The 18802-nt window shown below is 44.5% G+C and overlaps 1 protein-coding gene across 2 annotated transcripts in view; it reads left to right on the top strand.

The window, feature by feature from the left end:
* The window catches only part of Kiaa0100 (KIAA0100 ortholog), a 38066-nt gene continuing 19264 nt past the window's right edge, over positions 1-18802 (top strand). For both annotated transcript variants that reach the window (XM_013016435.1, XM_013016434.1), the window contains exons 1-24: positions 1-97; positions 857-986; positions 2728-2777; positions 3066-3213; positions 3340-3458; positions 3682-3742; positions 4630-4819; positions 5353-5476; positions 5637-5761; positions 6006-6073; positions 6177-6322; positions 7635-7753; positions 7857-8020; positions 8175-8433; positions 9318-9523; positions 11397-12489; positions 13171-13362; positions 13504-13706; positions 13858-13976; positions 14094-14314; positions 14945-15135; positions 15257-15356; positions 15502-15716; positions 18206-18500. In XM_013016435.1, the coding sequence (XP_012871889.1) occupies positions 30-97; positions 857-986; positions 2728-2777; positions 3066-3213; positions 3340-3458; positions 3682-3742; positions 4630-4819; positions 5353-5476; positions 5637-5761; positions 6006-6073; positions 6177-6322; positions 7635-7753; positions 7857-8020; positions 8175-8433; positions 9318-9523; positions 11397-12489; positions 13171-13362; positions 13504-13706; positions 13858-13976; positions 14094-14314; positions 14945-15135; positions 15257-15356; positions 15502-15716; positions 18206-18500 (4606 nt within the window). In that variant the 5' untranslated portion in view covers positions 1-29. The remainder of the gene's footprint in view (positions 98-856; positions 987-2727; positions 2778-3065; positions 3214-3339; positions 3459-3681; positions 3743-4629; positions 4820-5352; positions 5477-5636; positions 5762-6005; positions 6074-6176; positions 6323-7634; positions 7754-7856; positions 8021-8174; positions 8434-9317; positions 9524-11396; positions 12490-13170; positions 13363-13503; positions 13707-13857; positions 13977-14093; positions 14315-14944; positions 15136-15256; positions 15357-15501; positions 15717-18205; positions 18501-18802) is intronic.

The raw sequence follows: 18802 nt of genomic DNA, 5'->3' as shown, positions 1-18802 counted from the left end.
GGGCCAGGCCGGGCCGGACCCGGACCTAAATGCCTCTGCTGCTTTTCGCGCTGTTGGTCTTGCTGCTGGTTGCGCTTAGCGCTCTCTTCCTAGGCCGGTGAGGGTCTTCCTGCCGCCGCAGTCGGGGGTGGGGGTGGAGGAGCGGGGAGAGGCAGAGACTGAGGAGGGGGCGCGCGCAGGTCATCCTGGGTGAGGTGGAGGGGGTGGGCCTTGAGCAGGGGCGCGCGGCGAGGGGAGGGGACGTGCGGTCTAGGTACCGGGAGAGCTTCGATTGCGGGGAGACGGAAGGGGCGGGCGGGGCCTGAAGGAACGGAGAGACTACGAATTGAATAGGATTGCCTGAAGAAGGGGCATCGCTCGGTGGTCTCCTTTTCCTGCTCCTCACGCCCCGAATGTCCCCTCCACCTCTCGCCCTAGGCGAGCGAGGTCAGGAGAAGGACTGGCTGTCCCGGGCCGAGCGGCATTTGAGCTGGCCGGGTGTGACCTAGTGCCTCCTGAAGAACACCTGTCTAGAGGGTGGGGGGCGGACCCTGAGACCCTCTGGGAAGTGCAATAGCACTTTTGACACGGCTGCGTCTACTTTGATTCTTGTTAGGGTCTTTTTTTTCTACCTAGGATTCTTAAGGATTTGAGGGATTGATTTTTTTTTTTTGGCCCTGTCTTGGAGGGTGGGGTTTAGTTTTTCTGGTTTCCTGGAAGTGGAGGCCTAGGCTTCTGATTAATGTGGATGAGATGGTGTGATCAATGCCTTAGAAGACAGGATAAACGACCCTTTGCCCAGCCGTCTGGACCAACAAGGGGTGTGAGAAGCCATAATTGGAAGAGGGCCTTAAGAACTCAAGAGATTTTTCTGCAGGTGGCTTGTGGTCCGGTTGGCCACCAGGTGGTGTCAGCGAAAGCTGCAAGCAGAACTAAAGATCGGTTCCTTCCGCTTTTTTTGGATCCAGAATGTCAGTCTTAAGTTTCAGCAGCACCAGCAAACAGTGGTGAGTTCTGGGAATCGCCCTGGGCGTGTGTTGGGCGGAGGAGGGGGCGGGAAGGGTAGGTTTATCCAGTTTAGTTTCAACCTGTTTTTGTTTTGAGAGAGGGTCTTGCTTTTTAGTCTAGGCCAGCCTGGAATGTTCCATGCAACTCAAGCTGACCTTAAATTTGCAGTCCTGCTTTTGTCTGCTGAGTACTGGCATTACAAGCTTGTGCTGTCATTTCCTGCTGAATTACAAGTTTTAATTCCTTTTTTTTTTGTAAATCTTGAGGTACTGGGCATGCAACTCAAGCTCTCTACATTAATATCTTAAAAAGATCCTTACTTGCATGCATGCATTTAAATCCCCTCCTTGCATAACTGATGCTAATAAAACTGAAAAAGGGGCTGGGAAGGTGGCTAAGTGGTAAAGCGCTTGCCTTCCATGCTCAAGGCCCTGGGTTCGATTCCTCAGCACCACATAAGCAAAAAAAGCCGGAAGTGGTGATGTGGCTCAAGTGGTAGAGTGCTAGCCTTGAGCTGAATTGCTGAGGGACAGCGCCCAGGCCCAGAGTTCAGGCCCCATGACCGGACCCCCCAAAAAAAAAACTGTGAAAAAAAATCCTTGTGATTTACTTAGGTAACCTCACTCTTGTTACTACTTTGCTGAGATAATCATAGGCTAGTTGGGGGACACTGGAATGAATGCAAGTTGTTCAGTTAGAATTGTTTATGGGCTGTGTGCCAGTGTCTCATGTCTGTAATTGTACTCAGGAGGCTGAGATCTGAGGATCAAGGTTCAAAGGTACCCCAGGCAGGAAAGTTTATGACACTCTTAACTTCCAGTTAATCACCCTCCCCCCAAAAAGAGCTGGAAATGGAGCTGTGATTCAAGTGGTAGAGCGCTAGCCTTGAGCAAAAAAGCTCAGGGTCAGCATGCTGGCACTGAGTTCGAGCCCCAGGACTGTCACAGAAATTGTTTATGGGAGGAAGTGGAGGCATGGCTCAAGTGGTAGAGTGACAGCCATGATGAAAAAATCCAAGTGAGAACAAGGGCCTTTGAGTTCAAGCCCAAGTATCACTACCCAGCACAAAAAAAAAAAAGTTTATGGAAGGGACAAGAAAGGGAAGGGTCAGACTATGATGGAGGAGGTGAATTTGTTTAAAGTACACTTTGTATATGTATGTAAGTGACAGAATAATATCCTCTCATATCACAAATGTAGGTTAATTCAAAAGAATGGTAGTAGAAAAAAAGAATATTTATAGGGCATAGAGTGTCAGGGAATATAAGAAAGAAACAAGAAAGCTAACCAGAAGCAGAAAAGTTTACTGTTCTAATTTAAGAGAGGAAATAGAGCAAGATACCCAGTGCTGAGCAGAGAAACCAGTAGAAATAGAATGGAACATAGTGGGGTTTTTGTTTTTTGTTTTTGTTTTTTTTGGTTGATTGTAGGGCTTGAACTCTGGGCCTCGGTGCTGTCCCTCAGCTCTTTAGCTCAAGGCTCACACTCTACCACTTGAGCTACAGTGCCACTTGCGGCCTTTTCTGTTTTTGTGGTGCTGAGGAATAGAACCCAAGGCCTCATGCATGAGAGGCAAAGCACTCTACCACTGAGTCACCTTCCAGCCCCAGAATAGGACATATTTAGTTGGAGGGTGAACAAAACTTCCTCTTTCTGTGATCTAGATACTTTTTCCCCCACATAAAGCTTCTCATTGCTTACCTAGCAACTATATACAATTCTTTTCCACATTATTTTTAGGAAATTGATAACTTGTGGATTTCCAGCAAACTCCTTAGCCATGATCTGCCGTGAGTACCCTATATCCTCACTTTTCTCCTTGGGGAATATTTTGGGATTGAAATTTCAAGAATGCGATTTTTCTACAAAGGCCTTTTAGCCCAAGGAAGGAGATAGGTTTTTACTGGACACTCCATGTTCGTCTGAGTGTTGTTTTGTGAGACAGAAACCAACAACTATTTAGACTGTGTGATTTGAGCTTTATTTCTGGGGAGATTGGGAGGATGATTGTGAGGTCTGGGAAGAGACTGCTATGGAAGGGACGGACCCAGTGACAGTGAGGTTTCTGTTCTGTATAGACACTATGTTGCCCTGTGCTTCGGAGAAGTACGCATCAGAACGGATCTGCAGAAGGTTTCTGGCCTGTCTGCTCCATTTCCTCAGAACACTGGGGTGGATCCAAAGTCACTGTCCTTCAGCCCATCCTTGTTGAAGATCATCTGCCAAGTGAGACTACTTCTATTAAAGGAAGGCATTTGGAATTGTGGGTGGATTTTTCTACTATTTTGGGACATGATGCTAAGAGTGATACCTTGATGTTAATTATTGCTCATTCTTGCTCATTTCTTCCAGCTATTTTCCATTCATGTAGATGCTATAAACATCATGGTTCTCAAGGTAGCTACCTCTGAGTCCCTGTGGCACATTCAGATCAGTAGAAGCAGATTTCTTTTGGATAGTGATGGGAAAAGGTAAGTACTGGGTAGAGAGGATCTGGTAATAGTATCATTCTTGGAGTTGCTTCAGGGAAAGTGGATGTTAAGCCTCTTTATCAGCGTGTTAAATTCTCTTCAACAGGAGAGGCTAGATTTAGGTATTTCTACTTTTATCCCTTCTAAGCAAAAGAACTTGATAGAAGGTAGATGATATGGGAAGGGGCCAAGTACTCTTAGTGTTTTGATTTTTCTCTTGTAGGCTAATCTGTGAGGTGAGCTTATCTAAGATCAACAGCAAAGTTCTAAAGAGTGGTCAGCTGGTGAGTATGCCAAGGTTATTCTAATGGTTCCTTCTGATTCCTCCTGAATAAAAAGTATGAAGGAGCTTAGGGCTTATATTCTCTATTGTATGTCCCTATGGATTTTCCCCAAGGCAATATTCAGTTTTCCAGACCATTGTGGTTAGACTCCCTGCACATAATTTAAAAATGTATCCTCCAGGGGCTGGGAAAGTGGCTCAGTGGTAGAGCGCTTGCCTTGCATGCCTGAGGCCCTGGGTTCGATTCCTCAGCACCACATAAGCAAAAAGAAAAAAGCCGGAAGTGGTGCTGTGGCTCAAGTGGTAGAGTGCTAGCCTTGAGCTGAAGTGCTGAGGGACAGCGTCCAGGCCCAGAGTTCAGGCCCCACGACCGGACCCAAAAAAAAAAAAAATGTATCCTCCAGCCAGGTTCCAGTACCTCATGCCTGTAATCATAGCTACTCAGGAGGTTCAAAGCCAGCCCAGGCAGGAAAGTCTGTGAGACTTTTTTTTTTTTTTTTGGTTGGTCGAGGGGCTTGAACTCTGGGCTTGGGCGCTGTCCCTGCGCTCTTCAGCTCAAGACAAGCTCTATACTACTTGAGCCACAGTACCACTTCCAGTTCTCTAGTGGTTTATTGGAGATAAGAGTCTCGCGGACTTTCCTACCCAGCTGGCTTTGAACTGTGATCCTCAGATCTTAGCCTTCTGAATAGCTAGGATTACAGGTGTGAGCCACTGGTGCCCGCTTCATCGATGAGACTCTTATCTCCAATTAACCACCAGAAAATTGGAAGTGGCTCTGTGGCTCAAGTTGTAGGATGCTAGCCTTGAGCTGAAGTGCTGAGGAACAGCGTCCAGGCCCAGAGTTCAAGCCCCAAAACAACAACAAAAAATGTATCCTCTCTACAGGAGGATACCTGCCTAGTGGAGTTGTCACTGGCCCTGGACCTGTGTTTAAAGGTTGGCATTAGCAATTGGCATCTAAAAGCTATCACTGTAGATGTGTGGACTCTCCATGCTGAGCTACATGAGGGACTCTTCCATAGTCAGCTACTGTGTCAAGGCCCAAGCCAGACATCCAAGCCTGTTTCCTGTTCAGGTAAAGCACCAATCATTAAACTTCTTGGCTTCCTTGTTCTCAGGAGGTATTTTGGAAGAAAACAAAGAATTGTTTTTATTACACATATCCGTGTGAGTCATTGGTTATAATGACCTTTGACTCTGAGGATAGAAGAAATAGGACATTTCCTTGAGCTGAGTATCTTATCATGAATTAGAACTATATAGCAGTGTATTATATATTTTTCTAAACTCTCAGTATTTTGCAAATAAGGCAGTCTAGGACAGTTAACTTGGTAATTTGCTTGAGGTTATACCTCTAGGTAATAGTGAAAATAAGGCTTAAACTATTTAGACCTAAAGTCTACATTCTTTCCATTATACCAGCTTACTCTCCATACTCTGGATATATACTAGATACATGGATTTGTGGTACATTTGACTTGTGGTTTTGCTTGGACATTTGCTTTGCCTATATTGTGTGGGAGGATTTAGTTGAAGAAGGCAAGGCTTAAAGGAATTGAGTATTAAGAATTGATGGCTCTCCTGTTTGTTGCTTGTTCATATTTTCAGAGGTGACAGAAAACTTGACTGAGCCAACTCTGCCTGGCCTATACCTCCTCCAGCTGCTACCAGACCAAGTGAAAGTGAAGATGGAGAATACAAGTGTAGTGTTGTCCATGAATAGTCAAAAGAGGTGAGGTCTCTCCTGACAGAGTGTGGAGTGATGATGCAAACTATATGATAAGATCTCTGCAACCAATCTAGCAGCTGTACTGAGCTTGTCTGTATGGAGAAAGGAAGTAGGAATGGCATTCTACATCTTTCTGAGCCAGAATCTGTCTCTGGTCCACCAGGCACCTGACTTGGACACTGAAGGTCTTGCATTTCCTATACCATCGTGATGAGGATCAGCTACCCCTTCGAAACTTCACAGCAGACTCAGATATGGCACAGATGAGCACTGAACTCCTACTAGAAGGTTTATGGATGGGGGTACTGGCACTGAGAATGATGGGATCAGGCACTCCTTTGGCTTATGCTCCACATGGTCTCCTTTAATTTAGTTTTGTGTAACTAAGGAGAAAGGGAAGGGAACATACTGAGAATATAGTCTCAACTCATGAGTGTTGGTTTATCTTTCTGTCTCTGCCCTTCTCCCCTCTTTTTTTTAACCTCCTGCCCTCCCTTTGTTCTCCTTTGATCTGTTCTCTGGCCTCTTACAGATGGGTTGTTGCTGTCCCAAAGTCGCCAACGGATTGTCTGCCTCAACTCACTCAAGGCTAGTGTGCAGGTGTGCTGTGATACCATGAATCTTACTTTCTGCGTTCTTACTGCATTGTTGTATTATGAGCTAAAGAAATAAAACCCAAACTCAGTTTGGTTCTCTATTCCAGGTGACCACAATTGACCTCTCAGCCTCTCTAGTTTTGAACACTTGTATCATTCATTACCGGCACCAGGAATTTTCTCACTGGCTGCAGATGCTAGCACTGGAGACCCAAGGGTCTAGTTCATCTGTTCTTAAGCAAAGGAAAAAGAGGTTGGTTTAATTTTTCTTTCAAGCCACCATTTTTTCAGGATTCTCTTTTTATCCAAAGTGGTATCTTGTGGTGTGTGTATGTGTGTGTGTGTGTGTGTGTGTGTGTGTTTTGTGGTATTGTGGGTTGATCCTAGGACCTCTTGATGCTAGGCAAATTACATTCCCCCAGCTCTTAAATATATATTTTATTGTTCTTCCCCAAATCTTAATCTTAGAAGCAATCCTATTTTATTATATTTTTGTGTCAGTTGTGGGGCTTGAACTCTGGGCCTGTGCTCTTCAGCTCCCACAGTGCTACTTCCGGTTTTCTGGTGGCTAATTGGAGATAAGGGTCTCATGGACTTTCCTGCCCAGGCTGGCTTTGAACCGCGGTCCTCAGATCTCAGTCTTCTGAGTAGCTAGGATTACAGACGTGAGCCACTAGTGGCCAGTGCAATCCTATTTTATATATTCCCCCATCAGATTAGACTGCTTGATGGCAGGAAGATATCCTTTTTTGTGTGTCCTCAGTTCCCACAGTGCCTTATACAAAACAAAAATTTGTTGAACTAGTGGCGCTGTAGCTCAAGTGGTAGAGCGCTCGCCTTGAGTTGAAGAGCTGAGGGACAACGCCCAGGCCCAGAGTTCAAGCCCCACGACCGACAAAAAAAAAAATTTGTTGAACTTAAATTATATGAACAGTTTCTTGTCTTACCTACCTTAGGTTCTAGGTGTCAGTGTTAGGTCTACAAAGTGACCTTGCAGTATATTGGACTTAAGGTTAATGGCTTGAAAGTGATGCTTCTTGGTTGTAGTAGGTTGAGTCAGCCAGGTGCTGGTGGCTCACATCTATAGTCGTAGCTGCTTGGAATGCTGATAATTTTGAGAATCAAGATTCAAAGTCAGCCCAAATAGACAAATCCATGAGACTCCTACCTCCAATTTAGCAAAAAGCTGGAAGTAGAGGTACAGCTCAATTCATAAAGCAGCAGCTGTGAATAAAAAATTTGAGCAAGAGTGTGAAGCTCTGAGTTCAAGCCCTAGTATTATGCCAAAACAATAAAAAGAGAGGAAGAAAAAAGAAGAAAGACTGAATTATGTGATAGTACTGATTTTTACTGAATTTGGCTATGAAAATTGCAATTTCATGTTGTTCAACCTGATGTTTTTTTGGGGTTCCTGCAGGTTACTATTGGGACTAACAGCATCCTGACAAAGCTTAGTCTTTTACTTTTTAGTTATAGTTCATCCTAAGAATGATAAAAACATATAATCATTACCTTGATTTGAGCAGTTACTGTCTATCAAACAATGATACCTTGTTCCTGTGTAGAGTCTTCCCCCAGATCCTGGCTCCCATCATCTTTGGCACCTCCATCTCCAATGTCAACATTTCCATTCAGCTTGGAGATACACCACCTTTTGCCTTGGGATTCAATTCCATTTCTCTGGGTAAGACTGGGATGGAAAATAAAGAAGAATTTGTTCAGTAGTGGAGCTAGGCCTAATTGATGGCCACAGTGGCTCAGAGAAATTCTTTCCCACCTTTTTTTAGATTACCAGCACCTCAGGCCACAAAGTATCCATCAGCGGAGTGTGCTAACTGTGGATCATCTCTGTTGGCGTGTGGGCAGTGACTCCCACATTCAGCGAGCACCACATCCACCTAATATGCATGTTTGGGGTGAAGCGCTTGTCCTGGACTCCTTCACACTACAGGTAGGTAGAGGCTTTGGTTGAGTAGGGGTTCATATATACCTGTCCTGACATGCTTTAGAACACTGGCAATTATCTTGATCGTATGTGATAAATCAGAGTATGACAAAAATTGTATCTGCATGCATTCAATGCAGTCCTTCTGCTTCTTTCCTAGGGTAGCTATAATCAACCTCTTGGCCTGTCTAACACCCAGTCAGATACCCTCTTTCTTGATTGTACCATCCGAGGACTTCAAGTAGAAGCTTCAGATACCTGTGCTCAATGTCTGTCTCGTATCTTATCCTTGATGAGTCCACAATCTGGGAAGTCAGTTGTCTCTAGGGAATCTTCATTTGGAGAATCTGTGACATTACTGTGGAAGGTGGACTTGAAGGTGGAGAATATGAATTTGTTCACTCTTTCTGCCTTGGTTGGTAAGTGGGGCAGGAGGGCCTGTGCTGACATGGGTAAACTAAGCAGATTATGCTGTTTAGTCTCCTTATTTGAGGAAGGTAATTATCTGGAATTTTTTTATATTGAAGTGATGAAATACTGAAAGTCCTATAAAACTGTTGGACTTCTTGCTATTTTAAGGACTTATGAAAAATACATATCAAGTAAAGCATACAAAAAAATGACTTAGCTTTGATGTCAAGAGAATGAAACCTACCTATGTCATTATTTTTTTCCTTAAGGCAGGGTTTTGCTTATACTTCAGTCTGGGCTTGAGTTTACTATGTAGCCCAGACTATTGTTGAACTTGAATTCCCTAGGCTAAAGTCTCTGAAGTGCTAGGATTACAAGTATGCACCACCACACCTGGCTGCTGTATGGTTTCTTTCTTTTTTTTTTTTTTTGCTGGTCATGGGGCCTGAACTCTGGGTCTGGGCGCTGTCCCTCAGCTCTTCAGCTTAAGGCTAGCACTCTACCACTGGAGCCACAGCACCACTTCCGGCTTTTTCTGTTTATGTGGTGCTGAGGAATCGAACCCAGGGTCTCATGCTTGCAAGGCATGCACTCTACCGCTGAGCTACTTTCCCAGCCCCTGCTGTATGGTTTCTTGTTTTCTAGTATATTTAGTTCTAGGAAACAGTGTATATATCTTTGGACAATTTGTATGAGTTAGGGAACTTCTTTGGCTTTGCTGGATACTGTTAAAGAGAGGAAAGAGAAAATTTACCTAAGACATGAGAAATAAATTTAGGAAAGGTTTGGAGAACAAAGATAACCAGAGTAAGTGGAATAAGGAAGGAGAGTGAGGACAGAAGTTGCCATTTTAGAGCCGAGTACCAAGATTGACATGGTTTCTGGATATTAGGTGCTTTGGAGGTACGACTGGACACACTGACTATCCTGGGCAGTGCTGAGACCTCCACCGTGGGAATTCAAGGGCTTGTTCTTGCACTAGTGAAGTTAGTTACTGAGAAAATGCAGCCCTGTTGCAAGGCTCCTGACATCCCAACTCCAGTGCTCAGCCTCTCCATGCTCTCCCTTACCTATCACAGCAGCATCCGCTCTCTAGAGGTAATGTACCTGTTGGGAGGTGAGGCTAGGCTGAGTTTTCCTGCCATCTAAAGCCTTTGTCTGTGTTTATCTTGTGTTGTGAAACTTAAAATTGCACCAAGTATATTTTGGTTTTGCCAGGATGGGGGTTTGGACTCAAGTAGTTAAACTCACTTCGTTTGCTTATTCATTGCTCACAATTGGCACTATACCATGTGAGCCATGCCTCTAAGCCCAGTTTTTTTTGCTGGTTAATTGGAGATAGAGTCTTGCGGACTTTTTTGTCTGGGTTGGCTTTGAATTGTGATCCTTGGAGTAGCTAGCATTACAGACACTTTTTACAGTGGAATTTTAAGTGTGTGCGAAATTAGAATATTTAAACATTTATGTGCCTAGCTTTGGTAATTACATCTTATGGTCAACTGGTTTAAATTATGCTTCTTCTAGTCTGTCCTGCTCCAGGTTTGAGGAGAGAGATACCAGAAATATACTTTCAACTATAAATAATACAGTATAAATTTCTGAAAAACAAGAGGCAATAATCTGGTATTATTTTCTTCAAGTTTTGGCTCCTCAGAAGGCTAGAAGGGATCTGAGGGTAGAGGCATTCACTTTTTTTTTTTTTTTTTTGGGTCAGTCGTGGGGCTTGAACTCAGCCTGGGCGCTGTCACTGATCTCTTCAGTTCAAGGCTAGCGCTCTACCACTTCAGCCACAGTGCCACTTTCGATTTTCTGGTGGTAATTGGAGATAAGTCTCATGGACTTTCCTGCCCAGGCTGACTTTTGAACCGTGATCTTCAAATCTCAGGCTCCTGAGTAGCTAGGATTACAGGTGTGAGCCACCAGTGCCCAGTGCATTCACAATTTTATTTATGTATGTATGTATTTATTTTTATTGTGAAAATATCATACAGAGGGGTTACAGTTACATGGGCAAGGTAATAAGTACATTTCTTATCAAGCATTGTTGCCTCCTCCTTTGTTTCCCCTTACCATTCCTTCCCATCCCACCCCACCACCCCCATTTACAATTTTTGAGAGGCTTTCCAGTATGTGTTTTCTCAGAGTATAATGTGTAGGAGGTCTTTTTAGAGGAAGGTGGGCTTTTTTTTCTTTTTTTTTGGGTCCAGTTGTGGGGCCTGAACTCTGGGCCTGGGCGCTGTCCCTCAGTTCTTCAGCTCAAGGCTAGCGCTCTACCACTTGAGCCCCAGCACCACTTCTGGCCTTTTTTCTTTTTGCTTATGTGGTGCTAAGGAATTGAGCCCAGAGCCTCAGGCATGGAAGGCAAGCGCTCTACCACTTAGCCACCTTCCCAGCCCCTGCTTTTTGTCTTGTTTGTCAGACTTCTCCTTCTTTTAGAAACTGAAGAGGTTCCTTTTTTAGAGATTAGACTTTGAGAGAACTTACCTCTTCTGAAATGTAAATTTTCGTTATCCACTTAGCCAGTCAGAACTGACTTTGTCTTTCAAGCTTGACAAAGATTCATTTTCTTCTTTGAGGTATACTTTCACCTAAGACAGTTGCTGGATTGTGTTATGGGGCAAACAATTTAAGATGCAAACAGTTCATGAGACATTTCAAATTGCAATGGTTACTAGAATATAGCTACGAGTGTCTGCTGGACATACTGTGGTAGATAGCATAATATTAAAATGCCTGGCTCCTACTCTCAGACAATTTAGTATACAGTTGAGAACTAAAAGGTAAGTGACAACTGTTAGCTCAGCATGTTAGCTCTAAGGGGAACCAAGCAAGGCAGTAATTAGTATGGTTAATTACAGGATAGACTTGTGGATGGAGATGGTTCTTGAGCCAGTTATGCACGTATAATCCCTGCTGTCTATACTGTACTGAGACATGGTAATTGATAAATTCTTTTTCTTTCACTCTAAAGGTTCAATGTGGCGCAGGACTGACCTTACTTTGGAGTCCCCCAGATCACATGTACCTGTACCAGCATGTCCTAGCTACCCTGCAGTGCCGAGACTTACTAAGAGGCACTGTATTTCCCAAGGCAGTTCCATCCCTTGAATTGGAGACTCAAAAAACCAATTCTGAGCCACAAGATCGTCCCCCTGAGTCATCTCTACCTAGGCGGCTGCTAAGCCTGACACTGGAAGTGAACACAGCTAAACTGACAGCTTTTGTAGCTGAGGACAAGTTCATTACCCTAGCTGCAGAGAGTGTGTCACTGAACCGGCATGGAGGTTCACTGCAGGCTTATTGCCCAGAGCTGGCTGTTGGCTTTGATGGTAATAGCATTTTCAACTTCAAGGAGGTAGAGGTACAGTTGCTACCAGAGCTAGAGGAGATGATCCTTCACCGGAATCCCTTCCCTACACTGCAGACCCTCCGAAATCGTGTTTGGCTCCTCTCCCTTGGGTCAGTTTCAGTGGAGTTCCCTTATCAGTATGATTTCTCTCGAACTCTGGATGAGGCCGTGGGAGTGCAAAAATGGCTGAAGGGGCTCCATCAAGGGTCTCATGTATGGGCTTCTCCAAGCCCAGTCCCACTCCCACCTGATCTTCTCCTGAAGGTTCAGCACTTCTCATGGGTTTTTTTGGATGACATTTTTGAGGTGAAACTTCATGATAACTATGAACTGATGAAGGATGAAAGTAAAGAAAGTGCCAAAAGGCTGCAGCTGCTGGATGCCAAAGTGGCTGCCCTTCGGAAGCAGCATGGAGAGTTATTGCCTGCTCGAAAAATTGAGGAGCTCTATGCCTCTTTAGAACGAAAAAACATTGAAATCTACATCCAGCGCTCCCGTCGTCTCTATGGCAACACACCCATGCGCCGAGCACTGCTCACTTGGAGCCTGGCAGGGCTAGAGCTGGTAGCTCTGGCAGATACCTCTTTTCATGGACCTGAGCGTGTGCTAGAGCAGGTTCAAGAGCTTGATCCAGGAAGCCCTTTTCCTGCTGAAGGAATAGATCTTGTCATTCAGTGGTGTCGCATGCTCAAGTGCAGTGTTAAGACTTTCCTGGGTAAGTAGTGCTTTCCTTATTTGTAGTGCCTGCTGTTGGTGATTACAAACAAGTTTATATTAGGAATTGTGGCTCTTTTGGGGTGGGTGGAATGGGATAGATAGGCTCCCCTTCCCTGTTTTTGTTCCTGAATTTCACCCTGAAACTGCTTGGCTGACATAAAGAGACAACTAGAACAGTCATCTTTTTTTTTTTTTTTTTGGTCAGTCATGGGGCTTGAACTTGAGGCTTGGACACTGTCCTTGAGTTCTTTTGCTCAAGGCTAGCATTCTACCATTATGAGCACACTTCCGGTTTACTAGTAGTTAATTGGAGATAAGAGTCCCAGAGACTTTCTTAGCGAGGCTGGCTTTGAACCACAATCTTCAGATTTCAGCATTCAGAGTAGTTACAATTACAGGTGTGAGCCACCAACGCCAGTCTTTAGAACAGTAATCTTTTCTTTCTTTCTTTTTTTTTTAGAACAGTGATCTTTAAAGTTATTGTGGCTTTTGCATCTCTGTGCTCTTCTTCTCCAGAGTCTCTATGACTTTTCTTTACAAAGTGTTGTTACTTAACCCATTGCCAGCCTTCATCTCACAGTTGACTGAACGTGGATGGGTAAAAGTGGCAAAGAAAAACAGTGCCTGAGAATGCTAAGACAATCACTGAATAGCCATTGTATATTCCCTATAACAACAGTTCGGATCAGAGACTATCCACGGTACCTGTTTGAGATTCGTGATTGGCGGCTTATGGGTAGACTTGTGGGCACTGAACAGAGCGGTCAACCTTGCTCCCGTCGACGTCAGATACTACACTTGGGACTTCCATGGGGTAATGTGGCAGTAGAGAGGAATATGCCACCACTCAAATTCTACCATGATTTTCACTGTGAGTAGAAGGGATACTTGGTTTGGCTCTGGGGTATTTCTGGTGGCTGAGGTGGGAGCTAAGTGGAGACCTTTTGGGGTGAAGGAGGGAGAGCAGGGTGAAGTTATGTAATAACCTATTGCCTTTGTTTCTCTATCCCAGCGGAAATCTTCCAGTATACAGTGGTATGGGGCCCATGCTGGGATCCAGCCTGGACACTGATTGGCCAATGTGTGGACCTCTTGACCAAGCCCTCAGCTGACCCCAGTCCACCTTTGCCCTGGTGGGACAAGAGCCGCCTTTTGTTCCATGGGGACTGGCATATGGACATTGAACAGGCAAACCTGCATCAGCTGGCCACTGAGGTGAGATGTCCCGTAGAGTCATTTTCTTATTAGGATGATGATATGATTGGGACCTGTGTAGCATCTGGGGGAATGAGAGAAAGGTCCTGATTTGGGAGATGGAAATGGTATTTGTACCCATACCTTACCATGTTCTTGGGGGTGGTTATAGGATCCATACAATACAACTGAAAACATGCACTGGGAATGGAGCCACCTTTCTTTTCACTGGAAACCTGGTCAGTTTGTGTTCAAAGGTGACTTGGATGTCAACGTGAGAACAGCCTCTAAGTGAGTGGAATGAAGGGTGGAGCCTCAGCAGGGTGGGAGCTTCAGGGTGGAGGGAGAGGGGAAGACCCAAGGGGAAGTGACCAGGTCACTGAGGGCCGGGGCTCCCTTGTGAGGCAGGTATGACGACTGCTGCTTCCTTCACCTGCCTGACCTCTACATGACGCTGGACCTGCAGTGGCTGTGCCATGGGAACCCTCATGATCACCACAGTGTCACTCTGAGAGCCCCAGAGTTCCTACCTGAGGTGCCCTTGGGCCAGCTCCATGACTCCTACCGGGCCTTTCGCTCAGAGAACCTCAATCTCTCCATCAAGATGGATCTGACTCGGCACAGTGGGAGTGAGGCTTGGGTCTGGGGTAATGGGGAGGAAGGGCTTGAAGGATGGGCTTGGACACGGAGGCTTACTTCAGCTTGAAGGAAGGAGAGGGAATACAAAGGAAGGCCAGAGAATTTGGTTAGATCTTTTTTCCCTAAAGGGTTAGTATCTTTTTGGACTGCTACACCAATATCATAAATTGGGTGATTGGTGAACAACAGACTTGATTCTCACATTCTGGAGTCTGGAATGTTCAAAATCCAGGTTCTGATAGGTTCAATCTGGTGAGAATACAACCCTCATAGATTGCACCTTTTTGTTGTATGTTCACATAGTACGTGCATGTGTATGTGCTGGTCCTGGGGCTTGAACTCAAAGTCTGGTCACTGTCCCTGAGATTTTATGCTCAAGGCTAGCTCTCTACCACTTGAACCACAGCCCCATTTCCAGAAAACCCACTTCTTAATACCTTCATCTAGGGGTTTAGGATTTCCAACATGAGAATTTGAGGTATATAAACATTCAGACTAGAGCAGAAGGTGAAAGCATAGCTCCTTGCTATAGGTAGTGACTGTGAGGCTGAGTGGGTGGGTTTTAAGCTTTTCTTAAATGTTCGGCCACAGCTAAGATACGTGTATTTTTCCATTTCAAGCAATATCCCAGCCCCGAATTCTGCTATATAGTAGTACTCTGCGCTGGATGCAAAACTTCTGGGCAACTTGGACTAGTGTCACAAGACCTATTTGTAGGGGGAAGCTCTTCAATAACCTGAAACCCAGCAAGAAGAAGCTTGGCCAGCACTACAAGCAGCTTTCCTATACTGCACTTTTTCCTCAGCTGCAGGTCAGGTTCTTGACATCTTAACTTCTGTCCCCTTTCCTTAGTTTTCCTATCTTTTTCTAATCAGGCCCCTTAATTATTCCTCTCACCATCCTTTCTTTATTCTTACGATTTCTTGCCACAGGTGCATTATTGGGCTTCCTTTGCCCAGCAACGGGGCATCCAGATTGAGTGTAGTCAGGGCCATGTCTTCACTCGGGGGACTCAGAGGCTTATTCCTCAAGGTAAGATCGGTCTTTCCCTTCATATTCTCCTAGCCTGTTCCTTATCTTTTTCCTCTTTCTTGTTCTGGTCCTTTTCCTTCCTCTTTAACAGCTCACATCATCCTTCCATACTTCTCTGCCTGGACCCTGTGCTTCCTTCTCACAGCAGGTACAGTGATGCGGCGCCTCATCTCGGACTGGAGTGTGACTCAGATGGTGAGTGACCTAAGTCAGGTGACTGTTCACCTGATGGCCTCGCCCTCCGAGGAGAATGCTGATCACTGCCTTGATCCCTTGGTAACAAAGACCCACCTGCTGAGCCTGTCTTCCCTCACCTACCAACGACACAGCAATCGACACAGCAATCGCACGTCTGAGGAGGTATTAACTTATAGTCTCTTGTACCTCATTTACTTTAAGTATCTTTCTCTGCTTGTACAAAATATTATAGACTACTACTGAAGGCTGCCAGCATGGTCAGATTCTAGTGGGACCTGTCTTTCTGACATGCAGGTGACTGCCCTCCATCCACAAATGGCACTAGGGATGGGGGAATGATAAGGAGTGCAAATGTGTGCATGGGTTCTGGTGTCTCTTACAAGAGCATTAATCCGAGCTGGGCACTGGTGACCCACACCTGTAATCCTAGCTACTCAGGAGATTGAGATCTGAGGATTGTGATTTGGAGCTACCCTGGGCAAGAAAATCCATGAGACTGAAAAAAAAGAAGAAATAGAACTGTGGCTTAAATGGTGAAGCACTAGCCTGAAACTACAATAACAAAAAAAGCTCAAAGATAGCGTCCAAACTCTTGAGTTGAAGCCCCAAGAGCAGCACAAAAAACTAAAAGAGCACTAATTCTATCCTCATATCCTCATTTAAACGTAATTACACTGGGAATTAAAGCTTGAACATGAGTTCAGGTGCACACGATTAAGACCATATTTAGGCTGTGTTCCTAACTATATTCCAAGCATGTATGTCATTAATTTATGATACCCATTTGATTTAGTTGTATTGTGTCCTCCCTCACTTCTTTTGGAGACAGGGTTTCACTGTGCAACCCAGGCTGGCCTCAAACTTGAGATCTTCCTGTCTTAATATTATGAATACAGGTATTACAGGTGTGCACTACTACCATTCCCAGCTAGTATTACCATGCTAGCTAGATCTTTCTTTGAAAATACCTAGGCTGGGGTTGTAGCTGAATGGTAGAGTCCTTGTCTAACATGTATACTGAGTTCAATGTGTAACACACATACACTCAGTGACCCCCAAATTCCTTTCCTCTTTCTCCTTTAACAACTTTTTTTTTTTGCCAGTCTTGGGGCTTGAACTCAGGGCCTGGGCATGGTCCCTGAGCTTCTTTTGCTCAAGGCTAGCACCCTACCACTTGAGCCATAGCACCACTCCTGGCTTTTTCTGTTTATGTGATACTGAGGAATTGAACCCAGGACTTTATGCATGGCAGGCAAGTATTTTACCACCAAGCCACATTCCCAGACCTAACAACTTTTTCTTTCCCACCTATTACTGAGAGTTGAACCCAGGGCCTTATGCATATTAGGTAGATGTTCTACCAATGAGCTATATTCCCCAAACCCTTTTCCTCCTTTAAAGGTAGTGTCTTGTCTTTCAGGAAATAGCATAACAGTTTTTAACTAGCACCTTATTTAGTGCTGACTTTCTCCAACTAGGGAATGACTTTAAATTGAAATTTTTTTGTTTTTTTATTATATTTATATTATCTCCTTTTTTTTAATACTTGAAATTGAACTCTCAAGGTCTCCTGCTCTCACCTCTTCCTTCCTTCCTTCCTTCCTTCCTTCCTTCTTTTCTTCCTTTCTTCCTTTCTTTCTTTGGTCCTGGGGCTCAAACTGGGCCTGGGTGTTGTCCCTAAACTCCTTTCTGCTCAAGACTAACACTCTACCATTTGAGCCATAGCACCACTTCCAGGTTTTTCTGTAATTAATTGGAGATGAATCTCATGGACTTTTGTGTCTGGGCTGGCTTTGAACCTCGCATGATCTTCAGATCTTAGCCTCCTGAGTAGCTAGGATTGCAGGTGTGGCTATTTATTTTCTTATGACATGGTCTTATTACATATGTATTCCAGCTGGCTTTTAACTCTCAAGTCTTCTGCTTCAGCCTCCTGAGTGCTGGTATTACTAGCTTTTTTTTTTTTTTTTGGGTCCGGTCATAGGGCCTGAACTCTGGGCCTGGGCGCAGTCCCTCAGCTCTTCAGCTCAAGGCTAATGCCCTACCACTTGAGCCACAGCACCACTTCTGGTTTTTTTCTTTTTGTTTATGTGGTGCTGAGGAATCGAACCCAGGGCCTCTGGCATGCAAGGCAAGCGCTCTACCACTGAGCCACCTTCCCAGCCCTGGTATTACTAGCTTGTTACCATGATAACCAGCTTAATTTAAAATTCTGTCATTTAGCTAGGTGCTAGTGGATCATGCCTCTAATCTTAGCTACTCAAGAAACTGAGATCTGAAGATTGTGGTTCAAACTAGCTCTCGCAGGAAAGTCTGTGAGACTTTTATCTCCAATAAAAAAAAAAAAAACAACTGAAAGTAGAGCTATAGCTCAAGTGGTAGAATTCTAGCCTTGAGCATAAAAAAGCTCAGGGACAGTGCCCAAGCCCTGAGTTCAAGCCCAATACCAGCAAAAAATAAAATGTGTTAAATATAATTAGCATGTAATGTAATATACCAGCTAAGACTGCTTTGTTTTTCTTCTCCAGGATTTTCTGTCTCCTCCAGTACAGATGTCTTATTTAAGAAGCTTGTGTCTTCCCATCTGGAATACAGAAGCAATGGTGGTAATGTTCGTCCATGTTTTGCTGAGGTTCTTTTCTATTTCTTAGGAGCTCTCTATTCGAGATGGAGATCCTGCCTTTCATACACACCAGCTGTACTTGGTAGATTTACGGATTTCTTGGACAACCGCCAACCGAGACATTGCTTTTGGATTGTATGATGGCTACAAAAAGGCTGCTGTACTCAAACGTAATCTCTCTACTGAGGCCCTAAAGGGCTTAAAGATTGACCCTCAGATGTCAGCCAAAAAACCAAAGCGAGGTGTTCTAACTAGTGACCCAGTCCCACTTCATGTCAACACTCCTAACTTCAGTGGACGTCCTGATAAGGGATCATCAGGAGGTAGGCTAGGGTAGACAAGACTCTGTGGGTTCAGGTTTAAAACATGGATATGGGTTTGCATAAATAGGCATGGGTTTTGAGAAGGGTTTGAAAAAGTCTGAATCATGTCTGGATCTATCTAGATGTAGAGATAAAACTATTGTGTTTCCATATTATGACAACTTAGTGTTATAACTAATGATATAGGGGCATTAAAAGGTTTGATCCTGGGCTGGGAAGGTGGCTCAGTGGTAGAGCGCTTGCCTTGCATGCCTGAGGCCCTGGGTTCGATTCCTCAGCACCACATAAGCAAAAAGAAAAAA

The sequence above is a fragment of the Dipodomys ordii genome, unplaced genomic scaffold, assembly GCF_000151885.1.
Source record: "Dipodomys ordii isolate 6190 unplaced genomic scaffold, Dord_2.0 Scaffold31, whole genome shotgun sequence".
Taxonomy (NCBI): Eukaryota; Metazoa; Chordata; class Mammalia; order Rodentia; family Heteromyidae; genus Dipodomys; species Dipodomys ordii.
Note: the sequence above shows the minus strand (reverse complement) of the source record. Positions and strands in the feature narration are given on the sequence as shown.